The sequence below is a fragment of the Vicugna pacos genome, chromosome 4 (assembly GCF_048564905.1).
Source record: "Vicugna pacos chromosome 4, VicPac4, whole genome shotgun sequence".
NCBI lineage: Eukaryota > Metazoa > Chordata > Mammalia > Artiodactyla > Camelidae > Vicugna > Vicugna pacos.
In genome coordinates this window covers 19,201,952-19,223,136 of record NC_132990.1, presented here as the reverse complement: position 1 = coordinate 19,223,136, position 21,185 = coordinate 19,201,952, and the positions used below count along the sequence as shown (strand labels likewise).

The 21,185-nt window shown below is 35.9% G+C and overlaps 1 protein-coding gene and 1 long non-coding RNA gene across 3 annotated transcripts in view; both read left to right on the top strand.

The window, feature by feature from the left end:
* Window positions 1-21,185, top strand: part of LOC140695828 (uncharacterized) — a 226,892-nt gene that overhangs the window by 29,931 nt on the left and 175,776 nt on the right. The gene's annotated exons all lie outside the window — the stretch shown is intronic.
* On the top strand, window positions 6,482-11,350 carry DMRTA1 (DMRT like family A1). Its single transcript, XM_006215131.4, has 2 exons — window positions 6,482-7,368; window positions 10,390-11,350. Exons 1-2 carry the CDS (start codon window positions 6,729-6,731, stop codon window positions 11,229-11,231), a joined length of 1,482 nt encoding a protein of 493 aa, XP_006215193.1. The 5' UTR covers window positions 6,482-6,728; the 3' UTR covers window positions 11,232-11,350.

Sequence of the window (21,185 nt, the reverse complement as noted above, 5' to 3'; positions counted from 1 at the left end):
GCATGGGAGATTCAGCAGGATTGATGCTTTGACTGAGACCTTGGGTAGGATGGGGAGAGGGATGGGGCTTAGTAACGAGATTCTACAGAGAATAAGAACATTAATGAAAAATAATTTAAGACTAGACTTGGCAAATGAAATGACCCACAACCTTGAAAATATCCTTGAATGTTTTCAGTTGCCAATAGGAAAAGTGAAACTGAGAGGGTATCTTGCCCTCGATCTTATAGCTTAGTTACTACTGGAGGCAGACCTATTTTCAGTTGCTGATATTCACACTTCCACTCCTCTATGCTGAAGGATTGGTATGGTAAGCCAAGAAAAAAATGGCAGTTGATTGTAAGAGTTTAGGGTGAACGAGGAATTGGAATAAAAATAAATAATATTTGAAAAGGGAGATGTATAGATGTTTTTGAACTTGGAAGAAATTTGATTAGCTTCCCTTCCTTCTTATGTGCCACTACATTTCCCATTTATCAGACTAGTCATTTTCCTAGTCATTTTCCTGTTACTTATTTAGAATAAATTTGTAAATGACGTATTTGTCATACTCGTATATGGCTTAATTTAAAACATGTTTCTTCTTTCTCATCATTTTTTTCATTTGATGAAACTGTTGCCACTGCTAAATTGCAGCTGTCGAGATCTTCTCAGTGACTTATAAGAATAGTCACAGTACCCAATTCCTGCTAGATGGGGTAAAAAGGGAAAAAAGTATACATAATTTGAGAAGAGAGAGCACATAGTACGATGATGAGAAGAGAAGAGATTCAGGCTTTCCAGTGCACTTGGGAAGAAATACACATGTTTAAAATTATTACTCCAGGTTTGGATGTTAAGATTAGGATTATCTTTGCTCAAAATGCTTTCATGTTATTCTAATGCCTTTCTTTTTCCAGAGATAACAAGGGGTTTAATTTTTTATAAGAGCTTTATCAGAGTATAATTGATATGCAATAAACTGTGCGTATTTAATATACATAACTGGTTAAGTTTTGACATGTGTATATACATGTAAAATCATTACTGTGATTAAAATAATTAACATGTTTATCATCTCCAAAAGTTTTCTTTTGATCTTTTGTAATCCTTCCAGCCCATCTTTCACTGCCCTCACAACCTGTTTCTAGGAACCGCTTATGTATTTATTATCACTACAGATTTCAAGGATTTTGTAAATATTATATCATATAGTATATATTCATTTTTGTCTTTTTTCTCTCAAAATAATTGTTTTTAGATTCACTCATGTCATAGCATGTATTAACATACTTTTGTTTGTTGCCAAGTAGTATTCCATTGTATGATGAACATTTGCATTTTTACAGTTTGCTGGTATATGAATAAAGCTACTATGAAATTTTATGTTTTTTTAATTTATTTTTAATATATTTTTATTGAAGTAGGGTCAGTTTACAATTTATGTCGATTTCTGGTGTACAGCACAATACTTCAGTCATATAGGAACACACATATATTCATTTTCATATTCTAGTTCACTGTAAGTTACTACAAGATATTGAATATAGTTCCCTGTGCTATACAGTAGAAACTTGTTGTTTATCTATTTTATACATATTAGTTAGTGTCTGCAAATCTTGTACTCTCAGTTTATTCCTTCCCACCCTGGTAATTGTAAGTTTGTTTTCTTTGTCTGTGAGTCTGTTTCTGCTTTGTAAATAAGTTCATTTGTCTTTTTTTTAAGATTCCACATATAAGTGATAGCATATGATATTTTTCTTTCTCTTTCTGGCTTACTTCACTTAGAATGACATTCCCCAGGTCCATCCATGTTGCTGCAAATGACATTATTTTATTATTTTTTTTATAACTGAGTAGTATTCATTGTATAAATATACCACAACTTCTTTATCCAGTCATCTGTCAGTAGACATTTAGGTTGTTACTATGTCTTGGCTATTGTAAATAGTGCTGCTGTGAACATTAGGGTGTATGTGACTTTTTGAATTAAGGTTCCCTTTGGATATATGTCCAGGAATGGGATTGCTGGAGCATATGGTAAGCCTATTTTTAATTTTTTGAGGAATCTCCATACTGTTTTCCATAGTGGCTGCACCAAACTACATTCTCACCAACGGTGTAGGAAATTTCCCTTTTCTCCACACCCTCTCCGGCATTTATCATTTGTGGACTACCTCATTGTAGTTTTGATTTGCATTTCTCTGATAACTAGTGATATTGAGCATTTTTTCCTGTGCTTACTGGCTATTTGTATGTCTTCATTGGAGAATTGCTTGTTCAGGTCTTCTGCTCATTTTTGGATTGGATTGTTTGTTTTTAGGTTATTAAGTTGTATGAGCCTTTGTCAGTCTCATCTTTTGCAAGTATTTTCTCCCATTCCGTAAGTTGTCTTTTTGTTTTGTTTACCATTTCCTTTGCTGTGCAAAAGCTTATAAGTTTAATTAGGTCCCATTTGTTTATTTTTGCTTTTATTTCTGTTGCTTGGGTAGATTGCCCTTGGAGAACATTGCTGGGATTTATGTCAGATAATGTTTTGCTTATGTTTTCTTCTCAAAGGTTTATAGTGTCTTGTCTTATGTTTAAGTCTTTAAGCCATTTGAATTTATTTCTATTTATGGTGTGAAGGAGTATCAACTTGACTGACTTCATACAGCTGTCCAGTCTTCCTAACACCATTTGCTGAACAGACTGTGTTTACTCCACTGTATGTTCTTCCTTCCTTTGTCAAAGATTAATTGACCTAAAGTTTGTGGGTTTATTTCTGGGCTTTCTATTCTGTTCCATTGATCTGTATGTCTGTTTTTATACCAATACCATGCTGTTTTGATTATTGAAGCTCTGTAGTATTGTCTGAAGTCTGGGAGGGTTATTCCTCCAGCTTCATTTTTTTCCTTTAGTAATGTTTTAGTAATTCTGGGTCTTTTGTGATTCTATGTAAATTTTAGGAGTATTTGTTCTAGCTCTGTGAAAAAATTCCTGGGTAATTTGATAGGGATCACATTAAATCTGTAGATTGCTTTGGGTTGTATGATCATTTTAACAATATTTATTGTCCAATCCAAGAACATGGAATATCTTTCCATTTCTTTAAGTCTTTAATTTCCTTAGTCAGTGTTTTGTAGTTCTCCACATGTAAGTCACCTCCTTGGTCAGATTTATTAAGTATTTTATTTTTTGGGGTGGAATTATAAAAGGGATTATTTCTTTCCTTTTCTGATATTTCATTGTTAGTGTAAAGACATGCCACTGATTTCTGTATGGATTAATATTGTATCCTGCTACCTTGCTGAATTCTTTTATTAGCTCTAGTAGTTTTTGTATGGAGCCTAAAATTTTATGTCTCTTATGGACATTTGCTTTATTTCTCTTGGGTTGATACCTAAGAGTGGAATAGAATGGCTGGAATATATGATATGTGTGTATTTCACTTTTTCTGTAATTGTTAACTGTTTTTCAAAGTCGTTGTACTATTTTACATTTCCACCAGCAGTGTTTGGAAGTCCTAGCTCCTCCACCTTGATGCCAGTACTTGATATGGTCAGCCTCTCAATTCTAGCCATTCTAATAGATGTGTAGTGGTAGGTTTAATTTGCATTTCCCTAGTGACTAATGATGTTCAATATCTTTTATTGTCCTTATTTGCCATCCACATAACTCTCTTGGTGTTTGTTCATTCAAATCATTTAAAATATTTGTTTCTTACTGAGTTTTGAAATTTCTTTGTATATTATGTATACATGTCCTTTATCAGATATGTATATTAGAGTTATTTTCTCAGTCTCTTAAAAGTGTCTTTTTGAAGAAGTATCTAATTTTGATGAAGTACAATTTATCAATTTGTTCTTTTTATGGATCATACGTTTTTCTTTCTTTTTTTGTTTGAGCAGAGAAAGGTTTTTTTTACAGGCCAAGCAAGAAGAAGGAGAATGGGTGGCTCGTGCTCAAAAGACCCAAACTCCCTGATGGTTTTCCAGGAGTTTTTATAGGCAAGATTTGGGGTGAGGCCTGCAGGGTGTGTAACTTTCTTCTGATTAGTTGATGGTGAGGTAACAGGGTGGCGCTCCAAGAATCTTGCGTTTTGTCTGAAATTACCATATGGATCATGCTTTTGGTGTTGTATCTAAGAAATCTTTGCATAACCCAGGGTCACAAAGGTGTTCTCCTGTGTGATACGGTTTTATGACTTGCATTTAGGTCTGTAATTCATTTTGAGTCAGTTTTTATAAGTTGCATGAGGTATGAATCAAAGTTACTATTATTATTGTTTTTGCACACAGAATTATTCAATTGTTCCAACAAAATTTGTTGAGAAAAAACTATCCTTTCTCCACTGAATTGTCTTTACGTGTGTCTTTGTCTAAAATTAGTTGTCTGTTGGTGAGTCTGTTTCTAAACTCTCTAAACCACGTCTGCCACATTGGTTTATTTTTCTGTTTTTTTGACCAATAATACACTATTTTGATTACTATAACTGTAATAATTCTTGAAATAAGATATTGTTAACTTTGCAACTTCATCCTTTTTTAAAAGATGTTTTGACTATTCTAGGTCTTTCCTTTACATTTGCATGTGACTGTTAGAGAGGGTCTGACAGTTTCTACCAAAAATAGTCTGCTGAAATTTTGATTGAGATTAAATAGATCTATAGATCACTTTATGTAGAACTGTCTTCTTAACAATGTTGTTTTTTGACCCATGGAAATGGTATATCTGTCCATTTATTTTGATCTTAAATTTTTATCAACAAAGGTTGTTAGTTTTCAGTCTTTAACACATTTTATCATTTTCTATTTCAACAGACACATTTTATTTAAATACATGTACTTTAAAACCTACTTTCACTTTTTTGGATAAAAACCAATATCCGTTGCCGTAATTGGAAGGTAACTTAGAAAATCAAATAAAAACAGAAAAAAAATAATGTTAAGTGCCAGGTAAACACTGTTACTTGCTGAGGCTCTTTTAATTTTTTTTTATTAAAAAGCATAATTAACAAGGCTTAAAACAAATTATAATGTCATACCTAACACCAAGCTGAGCATTTGCCTTTATGTAACTAGGTCTTTAAAAATAATAGAAAAAGGGAATTGTTTTCTCACTAGGTAATTCACTGTGCTTTAATGATTCATATAGTACTGAAAACTTATTTCTCATACATTAGATGTGAGTTCCACAGTTAGGGAATAATTAGATTTTAGGCAGGAGTGATTTGAGCAAAGAAATGTGAAAACGTTTGGGTATTATAGAATCCATAGAGGTTAGGAATTCCTAGAGTGGCAGTTCCAAGTCTTGGTTGTATGTAATCTTCAGTTTGAGAGTTTAAAAGACTCAGAACCAAAAGAATCAGAATACTTGGATTGGGGTATTTTTATCTTAAAATTTCCCTAGGTAGTTCCAATTCTTAGGAATGGTGGGAAACCTCTATGATAGAATGTCAAGTCAGTATGAGAGGACAGTGATGATGTGAAGTGGACAGGTAGGAGAAAGCCCAGATTGATTAGCAGTGTCTGCACTGGATGTCAATAGGTGGAATGGTAAAATGTCATTATTACTTGACATCTTAGGGCTAGAATATGTATTGCCTGTCAAGGTAGTTGAATATCATCTTGAAGAAATGATAGAGCCCTGACTCTCCTTTCTATTAAGAATGAACGCTCATGAATTTTCTATCTCAAATGGTCTTTTGTTTAGAAAGCAATATGATCTTTTCTTTCAACTAAAGGCATTAAATGCACATTTCAAGATATGATAGCATGTTTAAATAATGGTCTCCAGGACCTTCCTCAATACTTTACAATAGAAATGTATTTTTGAAACAGCTTTAACACAATTGCTACCTATAAATAGTTCCAGGTAGGAAATTCATAAAGACTTCTTTGGGCAGTAACATTTCAAAATATATTGATATATAGAATCCAGATTTGGATCTGTAAATAACAGAATGCACGAGAAGGTTCTGAATGTGGATCAGTTCCCTAATTACTTACCCACTGTTTTGACGCAGACAAAAAGACCCGTTTATAATAAGGCACTTTTCAGGTGGGTAACATTTGCAGCTTGTCAAGCTGTGCTTTCTCATTAACGTTGGCTGTGTTACGGTCCCGAGGACTTCATCTGGGAAAAGGAAACAAAAGGAGAACTCCACGTCCAAGTCTTCAAACTCTCATAGGAGGAACGAGGAACTGGGGATAGGAGAACTTAAAATCTTGCTTCATTTAAGAAGAACAGTAAGAAGCACGGGGTGGGAGTGAAGATTATCTTACAAAAATGTACGTTTAAGGAATTCATCGGGAAGCAAGTGGGAGAAAGTGGCTTTTTGTGTGTGGAGGGACATTTGCAGGCCATTAGGACAGTTTCTTGTATCTCCCACCGCTCCTCCTCTCAGACTGTCTAGTCTCCACTCTCCGCCCCTGGCTTTCCCTCCCCAAGGGAGAGCCCTTGGCCAGTAAACCAGGTGGGCGGGGTAGCCTGTGCAGTCTTGCCCTCTCCTGGTCTCAAGGCGCGAGGAGCACAGGGACTTAAACTTAGCGCCCCGGGACTCTAACGAGGCTCTCTGGGCATCTGTAACCCTTTGAGTCTGCAGGTACAGGGAGCAGTTGTCCCTAATTCATCGCGGGAATAGTGTCAAACTTTGTCGGTGTGTGGGTGGGAGGCAGCGGGACCACTGCCGGTCCTCCCGCATCCCGGCAGGGTTAGCTGTGGACAGCGCGCTCTTCTGTTGCGACCCGTCGCCAGACACTCTGGGAATGGAGCAGTCACAGTGTGGCAGCAGAGACCAAAGTGTTAGCGGCCGACCCCACCTGGCCCCGGGGTTGGTGGCAGGGGCCCCTCCACCCCTGTCTTCGGCGTTACCGGTACCCCCGGGCATACCGGTTCCTTCAACTTTCCTGCGACCGCCCAGCCTCTTTCTGCGGACAGCCGCCACCGCGGGAAGTGGTGGCTGCCCGCCGGCTGCCAGTCTGGAGAGGGGACTTGGCGCCGTGGGCTGTGGCTACCCACGGACACCCAAGTGCGCTCGTTGTCGGAACCATGGAGTCGTGTCGGCCCTCAAGGGCCACAAGCGCTTCTGCCGCTGGCGGGACTGCGCGTGTGCCAAGTGCACACTGATCGCTGAGCGCCAGCGCGTCATGGCCGCCCAGGTGGCGCTGCGCAGGCAGCAGGCCCAGGAGGAGAGCGAGGCCCGGGGGCTGCAGAGGCTCCTGTACTCCGGACCGTCGGGCCCCGGGGGTCGGACACCCGGAGGAAGCAGCAGAACAGAGAATCCCCAGACCGCGACCGGCCCTGCGGCGGTGACTGCTCTGGGACTGCATGCCTTGAGACATGCTAGTGGTCTGGCGACCCCTGCTTTCGAAAGTTTCCAGCCAGATTATACGGAGGAAAAACAAGGTGAGCTGATCTAACATTTGCTTTTTGCAAAAGAAAAATGGTTGTTTTGGAGGGGAAAATCTTTGAAATAAGCAGCTGTGCCCAGGAAGCAGGCAAGAAAAGTTCTCTAAAAGAAGCACTAATTTAAGTTCTGAGAAACTGCCCCGCAGTATGGACTTTAATGAGGGTGTTAAGAGACCCATCACCTCCACTGTGGAAGGGCTTTCTGTTCTCTTAGGTGGTAGGGTAAGGTAATGAAAAGGTGAAGTGTGAGTGATCTTTTGAGCAACTCGTATTAGGAATAGAGTTTGTCCCCAAGTTACTATGACCTTAGCTGTGAGAGTAGAACTTACAGGTGGCATTGAGTGAAAAAAGCTGCCTTTTGATTTTACTCTGTACTCTTTTCAGCTGTAAAACCAAAGTTAATCTGATCTTGCTGGAAAACGTACTTATGGTTGGGAGTAGAGTTCTTTTTACCTTTGGGACAAACCAACTAAGTGGGCAAGAGATTGAAATCTACCAAAACCTCTTTTTACTCCTTTCCCTTAAAATTTTTAAGCATTCATCCCTTTTCCCCAACTGCTTATCAGCCTCCACAAGTGTAGAAAACTCTAGCATTTGAAGTTTCAACTCTTCCCATAGGAAAGAAATTTAGATTTTCTAAATTTAGATTTGGTAAGAATTTCAAAGTCCAAGAATTTCTTATCTTTGGGGATTTTATCCTTAGGGATTTCTCATCCAGGAAGTTTTCATTTTTTTTCCCCTGTGATTTATTGACTGCAAATCACCTTCACCCCCTGTGTTAGGTAAACAACTATATATATATATATATACACTCTCTCTCTCTCTCTCTCTCTATATATATATATATATACACACACTTTGACTAGGATTATCCCAAATTAACTTTTCATGCTAATGTAAATCTCATTGTATTTTAATAAATTTTTTAGTCCTCCGTAGGTCACACTAGCACTATAGAAGTAAAAATTAAAATTTCATAAACTAATCTGACTGACAACTCTCTGCTAGGTATTGATTTATTTATATGATTTCTTTGGGGGGGTACTTTTTTATAGGGTCAGTTACTTTATTTTATTCTTTGCCCCAGTTGACCTCTTTTTTTGGGAAAGCTACTACCATGGCTTTTCTAAACTGACTGCTTCCTTTTATACAATATCCAATAACTGTAGTAGTCTATTTAATTTACTCATTCATTAGACAAAGACTAACAATGATTCAGAGGTGAATAAGATTTTCCAATACAAAAGAACATTATATTCAAAAGAAGGGAAACTTTATATATTCAACAACTACACGATAGACAAAGTAAAACCAGCTATAGGAGTTGAGAGAACAGAGATGATATAATATCCCAATATTTTAAAGACAGCTTATTTTCTAGATAGTCTAATGCAGTTGGTATTTCATTATATTGTGTTCCACAAGTACAGTGTAATAACGAAATTTATTTTATGCATAAATTACTGTAGAGATGAAATTTTGATACATGTTTAGGGGATCATATTTAGTGAATCGTATTTATAAATAAAATAGAATGGCAGACCAAGACCAATCTATCCCCACTACATTAGATGAGTTATATTGCTTGATTTAAAGGTGAAAATACTAGAGAGTCTTTGTGATTTTGCAAGAGCAACATCTTTTCTTTTGTCCTACGTTTGATATAATGACAGTCTTTTAACTCTCAAAGTGTTAAATTGCACACACTTTATTTTAAAATAAACTATAGATATTTCTTTGGAATTTAGGACCACTCCTTGAGAAATCATAGGAGTATTGCAAATTGTGTTTGCCAATCACTGCTTTAGGCAATATTTGTTTTGTTACATTCATAAATTTGATACAAAAAGAAAGTTTGACAGTAATATTCTGAGTAACTCACTTGAGAAGTTACTCTTTCTAATGGAAATGGAGATAAAACATATCTATAGGGTAAGAAGAAATGTAAACTAAAATAAAAGTCATTTAGTGAATATTACACATTGTTATTTCCCTGGCATTAGCCTTGCAAAATGGTTTTAATAGATATTCTTGTTTCATGAATATTCATATGTTCCACATATTGAGGTAGAAAATCAGATTTTTATGTAAAAATACTTTTGGGAAATTGCCCTTAGTACTGGAAGGGAATTGTGATTTGAAGCAAAAGGCTAATAAGTTGTTTTTATAAGACACTTTGAGGATATATACAGATTGCAATAGTAAAAATAGTGCGGTTAATAATTTTCTTTAAAAAAAAAGTTTGATTGTAAATGCTTTTATTGATATTTCCTGGAGATTGAAAAAGAAGGTCCCTGTTTCACAGAGGATAATGAAAAATACACCAACTCTATATTGTCTCTCATAAAATACAATATGCAAGCTCTGGTATGATTCAAGATTTGTACAGCAGTTGTCATTATTGGTGTAGATTTGAAATTATATTAATAATTTTGTTATTTTTTTACATTATTTGAGTAATTTAATTGCAACCTGAAATGTGAGCATTAAAAAAACTAATTGTTGAAGTTTAGCATTAGTGACTAAATAGAATATTCATTTTCATACTAAGATAGTTCCTTCTTCCAATTTCTTATCTAAACAGTTGTTTGATTTAGTTCTTTTAGTCATTGTCAAAAAAAACCCTTACATGGGTAACAACAAAACTTGGGGAACATTTAGGAAAATCTTGAATTGCCAAATGGGGCAAATAGTGTGAAATATTGGTGCTAACAGTTTAGGGGAACAATAGACTTTCATCTTCTGATTCCTAAATAACTACAGCACTTGTATATTATATAATTTTGTGATCCTGAAATGAAAGAATAAATGGCATTTTCCCACTATTTCAACACTGGCATTTCTAAATGATCTTTTTAAATACTTACTCATTGAAATCTCTTAAATTGAATAGTAACATTACTAATATATTATGAGTAGATGAGTTATTTTATCAAGCACTAATTTTGAGTGGGTAATACTGGGTTCTTAGAAGTTTTCTCTTTATTTGATTCCTTTTTTTTTTTTTAATTTCCACAGTACAAAAGGAGAGTAAATGTGACTCATGCCAGAGTGGACAAGAAGAACCAGTCTCCAAATCCTATCACCTTACCCTGGAATCATCTCCTAAGTCTAATGATGTCATTGGAAAACAAAATGTCAGGTCATCTCTTTCAGAAAACTCAAACAAGGACGATCAGCCTCCTCATCCTGGGGAGCATTCAGGAGGTGAAGAGAGTCCCAGGTCTCTGTCATCCTCTGATCTGGAATCAGGAAATGAAAGTGAGTGGGCCAGAGACTTCACCGCTACCAGAGCCAGCCTTCCCACTGTGTCCTCGAGACCAAGAGACCCTCTTGATATCCTTACCAAGATTTTCCCAAGTTACAGACGCAGCTGGCTAGAAGTCATTTTACAGTTCTGCAAAGGGGATGTGGTCCAAGCCATTGAAGAGGTCTTAAATGGGAAAGAACACAAACCAGACACCAGGGAGCTAGCAAGCTCAGGAGAATTAGAAAATACAGCTTTTCAGAGAGCTTCAAACTTTGGTGTAGCTGGAATTGGTTTTGGAACTCTAGGAAATAGATCGGCTTTCTCTCCCATTAACACTACTAGTGCTTCTTATGGAGGTGATTCAAGTCTCTACACCTTAAATCCTAGACTAGGTATCAGTCCATTACGGCTGGCATATTCGACCCCAGGAAGGGGGCTATCTGGTTTCATGTCTCCCTACCTAACTCCTGGGTTGGTACCAGCATTGCCTTTTCGGCCAGCTTTGGATTATGCCTTTTCAGAGATGATTAGGGATTCTTCTTACCTTCCCAGCAAAGATTCAGTAACTGGTGGCAGACTGTATTCCAGACCAAATCAGGATAGTCTGTAATACATCTGCCTATCTCCCTTTCTGGAGTATTTTTAGAAGCATACAGTACCAGCCCTCACACCCACATCTATTGTATTCACTGTGTATGTGCATGGTTACCAGGCCTTAAAAATGCTACTTTTTTTTTACAAGCAATAATTATAGATATGAGATCTAAAGACTCTTCTTTAGCATTTATTAAGTGAAAGAAACATTTAAATGTTATATGTGCCTTGAATAAAGCCAGTTCAGGAAATATTTTTACTTTAAACTAATGAATTTTCTTCCCAATATATCAGTTGTAAAATTCATATTTTAAAACTATACTTTTAAAAATTTCATTAAAAATGGGTTTATAACTATAAAATACAGTTTTTGAGTGTAAAGTAATCCAGTGTTCTATGAAATGAACCAAAAGAAAGAATTGAAGAATTGAGGTATTCTAAATAATTATATTAAACTTTTTCTTTTCTTCTGTTTCTTGTACACAGGAGAGAAAAATACTTACTCAAAGTATTTTAAAATATTTTATTTGCATATAAGTGATAAGTAGTAAAACTTTTGAGATATTAATTCCTTATTTTTTCTGAATGTCTATTTTTCATTCATATCTGCCATTTATGATAACAGGTACCATTAATAAAGCATGTTTCTTTAAAGTAAACATTGCAAATTACACAAAGGCCTATGAAGTAAATCTTAGGAAATGAAAATGCACCATCTCCTGGCCACTATCACTAATTGCAACTAAGTTCTGGTAGAGTATAGGAATTAGAAATGAATGATTTCCTAATAATATAAGCTAACCATTTTTAAAAATAGTTATTTTGGATCATGCTAAATTGAATTTTCATATTATAAAGTGAACATCTATTGTGGATGAGTGTTTTAATCTTTAAGTATGCTTATACCTGCATCTGGGGAAGCATTCCTTTACATGTTTGTGGCAAGAATATGGCAGCTAATTTCAAAGATAAAAATAATTTTTTTCAGGAAAGTTAAATATCTGCTCATATAAATATCAGTTGGCACTAGATAGTTGATGCTTAATGCATTAAGGAGAGAGATAAGATTTGCAAATGGGAAAGTTGTCATTAGATTATAGAGGTTTTCTTGAGATTTAAAAAATATTTTTGCTCTCCATCTAGAGAATTTGAAAGCTGTTTCAGTCAGTGGAAAGTCTCTGGGAAAACTGCTTACAAAACAATTTTATGAAGTTTTCTTTATATATCATTTAGTTTTTACAGGAAAGTAGCTTTAATGCTATTGTTAGGAAGATATGGTGTGAAATAGTTGATGAATTAGAGATGGTGTAAACAATTTGAGCAGCATGATTTACCAAAGATTTCTTAAATTATATGTATGTGTGTTTATGTATGCATATCTACCTATCTATTTATTATACACTCAAGCCCTATTGGTTCTGTTATCATGAAATCTTTTCCATGAAGCCAAGTAAGAATGTATTTCTAAAGTATATTTTTACCAGCAAATACCATTTTAGATAACTGCATAGTATGTGATGCTGGTTTAAGATGTAAATATATTTAATAGAGTATACATTATTTTTAATGGTTTGAATGTGAGAAAGCAGAGTAAAGATTTCATGTAATCATATTCATTATAAAAAAAAGTTTTTGATTCTAAGTCTAAACCATGGTACAATGCCTGGCAAGTAGTTGATATTCAATTAATGTATACTGAATGAAGGAACCATTATGGATAATAGATCTCCTTGAGACTCTGATAAAACCAAGGATCTGTATAAAATGGCCTACAGACACACAGTTTTGCATACAATTTCATGGAGTTCTTGAATCTCCTGAATGCCATTTGCCATTCAGGTTAGAATCCTTGTTGGTTCTTAAGGTGTTTCCATTGCATTAATTCACTTATTGAATGCTTTTTTTTTAAAAGTGCTAGATCCTATAGAGGATACTAAATGTAAAATGTTGTGCTATCAAGGAGGTAACATACAGTAGATATCTGCGTTAAAAATACAACTGCTAGGCTTGCTAGATTCTTTATGTGGTTTATATAATAATGTGCTTGTATCCATCTGAGAGACTGAATTGCTTTTTGAACTGAGGTGAACGTCCATTTGGGGCAGTACTCAAATTAAAAAAAAGATTTCATAACTTTAAACCTTAAGTTAATTTGTATAATGCTTTATACATTTCATACCCTATAGTAAGTTTAGAACTTAAATAATCTTATAGAAGAAGTCATTTATTCCAACCACTAAATTGAATGTGAGGAAATTGTGGCTCGGCAGTAGTGTTTATTGTTCATTCCTAAGGTTAAAATAATAGTGTCAATCATTGGGAGTGAAATGTTTGTCCACTCACAGCTTAGTATAGTATCTGGTACATAAAAAGTTGCTCAAGTAATAGTTTTACACTGATTGTATTAAATGAACGATAACAAAATACTAGCTTAGAAATTCATTTATTCAACAATTACTTATTAAGCACCTGCTTTGTGCCAGGCACTGTGCTAGACACAGGGGAGAAAGAAGTGAACAAAAACTGCCCTCAGGCTACTCAGTCTGTTACTATATGTACAAAAATAATCAACCTAGCAATGATGGTACTATTTGACAATTTTGGTACATCAGTGAGTTCTGTGTAATCCTGAGGTTTATGCTGATGGATGCTGCTTCAGACCTGAAGGGGTAAGAAGGAAGAGGGAGAACGTCTGTTTCTATGTAGTATGTTTAGGGAAGTTCATTCCATTTGTCTGAAAGGTAAACAACTTACAGGTCTTTGGTGAAAGAAGTGGGCAAAGAGGAAGCTTTTGCTCACTTGAATGGAGTCTTGTGTGGAAGTCACCCTAGCTTCCTGGTGGTCTCTGAATCAGAGTCATTGTCCAGTCCCCAATCCTAGGGTTGGTCTTTTAGAATTCCTCTGATTCAGTGCATAGGTCTCCTGGTTTAAGCTCTCATCTAGCTTTTCTGTGAAACTAGGTTGGAGTTGAGAGGACAGTTGAAGAACATGTGAGTCAAATAATCTACTATTTTTCTTTGCAACTTCTGCTGAAACAAAAAGATTCTGGGAATTTTAAGACCTCCTCTTCTAGAGATTCCTAACTGTGAACTTGGGACTAAGAATATTATGAAGTTACTTATCCAGTCAGCTCTTTATTTTTTTAATGCATTTTTCTTAGAACTGGTTTCTGTTTGAAATAAAAAAGACTTCAGAATACAAGAGAAGCTTGGAATAAAGCACCTTGTTACGCTTGGGAGAATGATTCTGTTGACAGTGGTATATAAAATGAGATAAAGTGTATCATCAGCTTTATAAAGGCAAAGCTTTCCTCAGGGAAGCCTGATTCTTAATTATAGATGCTCATTCTTTAGGTCAAGGGTAGTGGGAAAAGTTCTTGTTCAGATCCGTTTCTTCCACCCACCCCCTCTTCTCCAAATAATCCTGTTATTGATGCCTGCATTGCAAAGCTAGACCCTTATTCATTTGGCATCACCCCCTTGAAAATTAAAGCTGTTTTGATATAACACTTAAGAGTAGCTCTGCCAGACATACCTGTTTTTTGTTTGTTTGTTTGTTTTTGCTTACTAAATGTTATTTAAATGAGAGGAATTCGTTACAGTTTCCCATTTCTGAACTCTATGCTAGTGATGGGGGGGTTCAGGGGAAGACAAGACAACAAGGATGAGAAATATGAAGATATCTTATCTGGTGGGGTGTTCCCAATCTTTATTCCTGAAGAGTCTATGTTATTACAGCCCTGGCTCTTTCACGTTGTAATGTAGCTTTACATTAACTTTTACCACAAATAATAGGAAGACTAAGAGACACTTTGGAGGACCTCCTGCATACTGGAAATATTTTTCTCATTCTTTCTGGTTGCTTCAGTGGCATGAGGTGCTCAAAATAGCCAGTGGTAGTCTCAGGTTCCTGTGTGATGCTGTGTTCTCTGGTAGAATCATTTTTCTTTTGGGAAGTAAGATTTCTAAATTAAAAAAAAGTTACAGTGAAAAGAAACCAAAATGGTGCTATTTCATCATTATCATTAATCTGAGAGGAACTGTCTCCTTGTCTTTCCTGTAATTTCTAAACTCTTGAATTCTGGGTATAGGAAAAACATCACTACATTTCTGTAGCTTATTCAAAGTGTATCTTACATCCGGGATGATATCATTTCAGCCCCATAAAGTACTTTCACCAGCTGGTGCCATAAGTGAAGTCTTCCAAAGGCCATTCCATAATTTTATTAGGCCAGCTGTTTCAGGATGAGGGGAACATAATGAAACCAGTGAAGTCCGTGAACATGAGACCAATGTTGTACTTCATTTACTGTAAAATGAATTTCTTTGTTAGAAGCAATGTTGTAAGGAATACTGTGAAGGTGAATGTGGCATTCTGTAAGCCTACAGATGGTGGTTTTAGCAGAAATGTTGAGGGCAGGAAAGGCATAATCACATCCAGCATAAATGTCTTTTCCAGTGAGAACAAAGAGTTGGTCCTTCAATAATGGAAGTGATCCAGTATAATCAACCTGCTACCAGGTGGCTGGCTGGTTCCCCCAGGGAAAGGTGCCATTTTAGAGGTTCAGTATTGATCTTTGCTCTTGGCAGGTTGGGTACTCAACAATGGCTCTGGCCAAATTGGCCTTGATGAGTGGAAATCTGTTGCTGAGCCCATACATAAGCTCCCTCTTTGCTTCTATGATCATTGTTTTTATGGGCCAATTGAGCAATTACAGGAATGAAAGAATGGGAAAAGAATAAGTTACTTTGTGCATATGTTTATTAAGATCTTTGTTCTCTAAGGTTGCTATTTTGTGAACATTTGTATAGGACAAAAATATTCTCATATTTCTACCCGTTTGGAGAGATCTTTCCATGTATGTCTTCTCTAGATCATATTTCTTCATGTTTCTTCCAAGTTGCTGGCCATGCAGCCAAACTGTTAGCCACTGCTCATGACTCACTTTAGATGTGTACCTCTATCCATCTCTCCTTCCAGGCAGAATGAACAGTCAGGTGCACAGCTTGATGTTCTTCCCATTGGAAAGATTTTTTTTCCAACACTATTGTTCATGTCCACACCTGTGGTGCTACAGCTGTCTACTTAGGCTAGTGCCAGAATAGTGTGTGGAATTATCTGTGAACAAAGATTGAATTGTTTTTCCTCATTCTGCTGTCATAGACAGGTTCACATGAGAGAGAAAGAGGAGGCAGGAGTAGGGGCCATGGAAGTTTGAGCCACTTATCATGCAACTTACTGGTAACTTCAAAACTTGCAGAGAAAAACCTATCCATCACTTCCACTTGATTGAATACTGTTGCAGTGGGCTTGGCGGGCAGACAACACCCTATTCATAAGAGTATTTCAGGACACATCATTATTTAATGACCAGTGATAAGTGTTAGCACTCTAGTAGGATCCAGTAATGAGGCTGAGGCTGTTTCTCAGTTGAGAATAATTATCTGCAGAGGAAGTATAACTTTTCTCCAAAATCCAAAAGGGGTATACTATGATTTATTTGTATAGTTTTGCCAAATTTTTCCCTTAGGATCCCCAACTTCCATAGACACTTAAAGCACTATGGAATATGTGCTGAGTCATGGGACCCAAGTGGCAGGACAGGTTGAATGGAAGCCTGGTTCTATTTGCAGAACCTCCTTTTGACCTGGACCCCAAACTGACAGCTTATTGGGTATTTTGACAAAAGGGTTGAAGTAAGGTGCCCAAATCATGTATCTGTTGCAACTAAAATTTTAAAGTCCACCTCTTAAAGATAGCAGGTGCCAGATGCAGAAATATGTCCACCATTTGATAAGAGAAATTTCAACATACACCAGAATACTTATGCCTAGAAATTTTACAGATATGACATATCACTGAATTTCTATGGTGTTTATTCTCCTCTCTGGCATGCATATGTCTTTTTTCCCCATTAAAAAAATTGAAATACAGTCAGTTTACAATGTGTCAATTTCCAGTGTATAGCATAATATTTCAGTCATACATGTACATACATATATTCACGTTATTTCTCTTTCATAGTTGGTTAATACAAGGTATTGAATATAGTTCCCTCTGCTATACAGTATAAATTTGTTGTTTATATATTTTGTATGTAGTAGTTAATATGTAAAAATCTCGAGCTCCAAATTTATATCTTCTAATCTCCTTTACCCCCTGGTAACCATGTTTGTTCTCTATGTCTGTGAATCTGTTTCTGTTTTATAAATAAGTTCATTTGTGTCTTTTTTTCAGATTCCACATATAAATGATATCATATGGTATTTTTCTTTCTCTTTCTCATTGGCTTCACTTAGAATGATGATCTCCAGATCCATCCATGTTGCTGCAAATGGCATTATCTTATTCTTTTTTATGGCTGAGTAGTATTCTATTGTGTGTATACACACATACCTACAGACAACAACTTCTTTATCCAGTCATCTGTTGATGGACATTTAGGTTGTTTCCATGTCTTGGCTATTGTAAATAGTGCTACAATGAACACTGGAGTGCATGTATCTTTTCGAATTAGAGTTTCCTCTGGATATATGCCCAGGAATGGGATTGCTGGATCATATGGTAAGTCTATTTTTAGTCTTTTGAGGAATCTTCGTACTGTTTTCCATAATGGCTGCACCAAACTACATTCCCACCAACAGTGTAGGAGGGTTCCCTTTAATCCATACCTTCTCCAGCATTTTTTGTTTGTGAACTTTTTGATGATGGCCATTCTGACTGGTATGAGGTGATACCTCACTGCAGTTTTGATTTGCATTTCTCTGATAATTAGTGATATTGAGCATTTTTTTCATGTGCCTATTGGCCATTTGTATGTCTTCATTGGAGAATTGCTTGTTTAGGTCTTTTGCCCATTTTTGCATTGGGTTTTTTTGTTACTAAGTTGTATGAGCCATTTATATGTGCTGGAAATTAAACCTCTGTCGATTGCATCATTTGTAAATATTTTCCCCCATTCCGTAGGTTGTCTTTTTGTTTTGTTTATGATTTCCTTTGTGGTGCAAAAGCTTATAAGTTTAATTAGGTCCCATTTGTTTATTTTTGCTCTTATTTCTATTACCTGGGTAGACTGCCCTAGGAGAACATTGCTAAAATTTATGTCAGAAAATGTTTTGGCATGTATATATCTTAACAAGATATTTAGTTTATTTACTGTTTTCTTCTCACCAGATCCAATCAGCATAGTATCATCCATGTTGTGGGCTTGCTTGATGTCCTGTAGAGAAGCAAACAAGTCCTCAGTGAACTAGGCTATAGAAGATAGCTGAAGAGTTAGTAGAGCCCTAAGAAGGGACACTAAAGTATATTACTGTTTCTGGTGGCTTTACTAACAAGCACACAGAAAAAGTATTTTTGACATCAGTAACTCAAACTGGAGAAAAGAGACAGCGTTGATTTGCTTCAATGAAGCAAAGGCGTCTAGAAATACATTTGAAATTGTAGTTATCACCTAATTAAGTTTATAATAATGTATTCCAGATACTGAGGATCCATCTGCCTTATCCACAGGCCAAATAGGTGAACTGAATGGGGATATACTAGGATCCTTTCAGTTTTTGATGGTGACAAAAACCTTGGCAGTCTCTTCAGGATGTGCTGTTGCATTTGTTTCAATACTTTGGTAGGGAGTGTAAGTTCTAAAGATCTCCATTTAATATTTCCTATTTAATCAACCTCATTCTATAGGTCAGGGAACCACTGTGGGTATCCTCCTAGTTGCTGGATATGTCTCATCCAACTGTGTTTTTCAGAATTGAGGAAATAAACATGGGGTAATTTTGGGCATACTGTTGGACTCACTGAAAAGTTATAGCAGGGTCCCTACTCAAGGGGATCCATCCTCAACTTCTATAGGAGGCTCTAGGTCTGTAAACAGGTTCAAGTCTGGAAATCTGTTGAGGATCCATGACTCCCTATTAAGGTAATTCGAGAAAGATTTAACTTGACCAGACCTTGAACTTTCCTACTTACACAGATCGAGTACGACATTATCAGGCTTACCACTTACTTCAGTCCTAGAAATACAATGATTGGTTAGTCAATGCCAGAGACCTCTGCAGGTCAAAAAATTCTAGCTATTGCTTCAGCTCTATGTTGTTGTCTATGTTATTTTTCAATAGTGGGCATGTATCCAGGCCCATCCAAAGGTGCCTGAAAAAAGTGTGTGTTTTGTGTTGTTTAGTGGAGTGTTCTATATATGTCAATTAGATACTGTTGGTTGGTTGTATTGTCCACTTCTTTTTTATCCTTCCTGTTTTTTGTCTAGTAGTTATATGAATTGCTGAGAGTGGGTGTTAAAGTTGCCAACTGTAATTGTGGGTTTTTTTCTCACTGTTTTAGCAAAACATATACACACACACCACATGTAGAAAATATTCCTGTTACTAAATTAATAATCAGGAATAGTATGATTTGGTGACTGATGAAATTCTGGTATTTTGTAATTTTCTTTCAGATTTTCATAACTAAAGCAGATACTTTTGTTCATATATCATATTCTATAATTTATAATTTGATTCTTTGGTTTGAAAATTTATATTTTTCCAGAATACTCAATACTTTCTAAAAATATCAGGATAAATGAAGCTGTATAATTTTTAGTCCTTTTAGTCTTTATTTTATAGACAAATAGAGAAACCTGTGTTTATTTCCATGGGTGGAACACACTGGGAGTCTTACTGTATTAAGATTACTTTGATTTCAAAATGGTGTATCTTCACATCTGGTCAGAAAGCAGCTAGAAATTCACAGTTTCAACCATTTTACCCTTGTTGTTGAATACACATGGCAATGATAGATTACAATACATTTATTTAAAAGTTAAAAAGCATTGCCTTGCTCAAAAACAAGACAAGTATCTCTATAGATAAGAAATAGAATGGGCTGACAGGAGTAAACAGAGGGCTAGAGGTAGATGTATCGTGGTCTTTAGGAACCCAGATTATCAAAGGCAATGGGAATTTGACTGCTTTGAACTAATGTCAGTCAGCAATGCCCTCTAATCATGGGTAGCTGGAGAAAAAAAAAATTGATGAATGAAACTTGGTGAATATGGCTGATGTTCCCTGCCAAGGAAAGTAGGCTGAAAAAGGCTGCTGTGATTGTTTGAGTTGTACCTTGACTGGGATGATAGGAAGGAGAAAGTCATGGAACTAGGATGTGGATCATGCTCTATTATGGCCTTTGATGTGACCTCAGTACTAATGTGAAACAAGAGCCTTGAGGTTCCAGTGTAATGCATAGTTTTGAGCTGGAGACTTTGAGGATGCAATGTAGGCAAGTACAAAACTGTTATATAAAGAGGAATTAACAGTGAGAATAAGAAAGAAAGAAAAATGAACTACCACTACAGATAGGCATGCAAATTAAAAGTCTAATGCACATGAGGAGCTCTACTTCCAAGATAGCCATTTCAAGCAACAATTGGGATATGAGTATATGTCCGTGAAATTCAAATAACAGAATGATTTATAGCTGACTTTAAAATAAGTATATTGAAGAGCCTCAGATAAAAAAGTAGAAATACTAATTAAAAGGAAAATAATTATGACACAAATTTAGACTTAGACAAAGCAGTTGGATATAGTAAAAAGCAGTTTAAAATCTGGGAAATATTGAGAGAAGAATTATTTAATTTGAAAATTATAGTAAAAATTCATCTGAAACTTAGGACAGAGGGACAAAGAGATGAAAAAAACAAATGGCTATTTAAAATGATGGTGGGAAATAGATTGAGAGACTCCAACATATGTCCTGTGGGAGTTCTAAGAGTAGAGAATTAAGGAAATTGTAGAGAAGCAATAATAGCTAAAACATTTTCAGTTGTGCAATAGTGAGAGAAAAGGGAAAATAGTAAAAAAAAATTTTTTTGGAAACATTCCAGTAAGTGTTATTAGCTACTTATGTCTACTTTTTTAAAAATTAAAAAAAATTGTGGGACTATAGGTCTAGGCAACAACGATGTGGA

What these genes read in the sequence shown, in the direction of transcription:
- DMRTA1 (XM_006215131.4), top strand. Translation starts at nt 6,729, where the DNA reads ATGGAGCAGTCACAGTGTGGCAGCAGAGACCAAAGTGTTAGCGGCCGA. An exon ending in TTATACGGAGGAAAAACAAG is followed by an intron (nt 7,369 to 10,389) that starts GTGAGCTGATCT and finishes TAATTTCCACAG; the next exon opens with TACAAAAGGAGAGTAAATGT.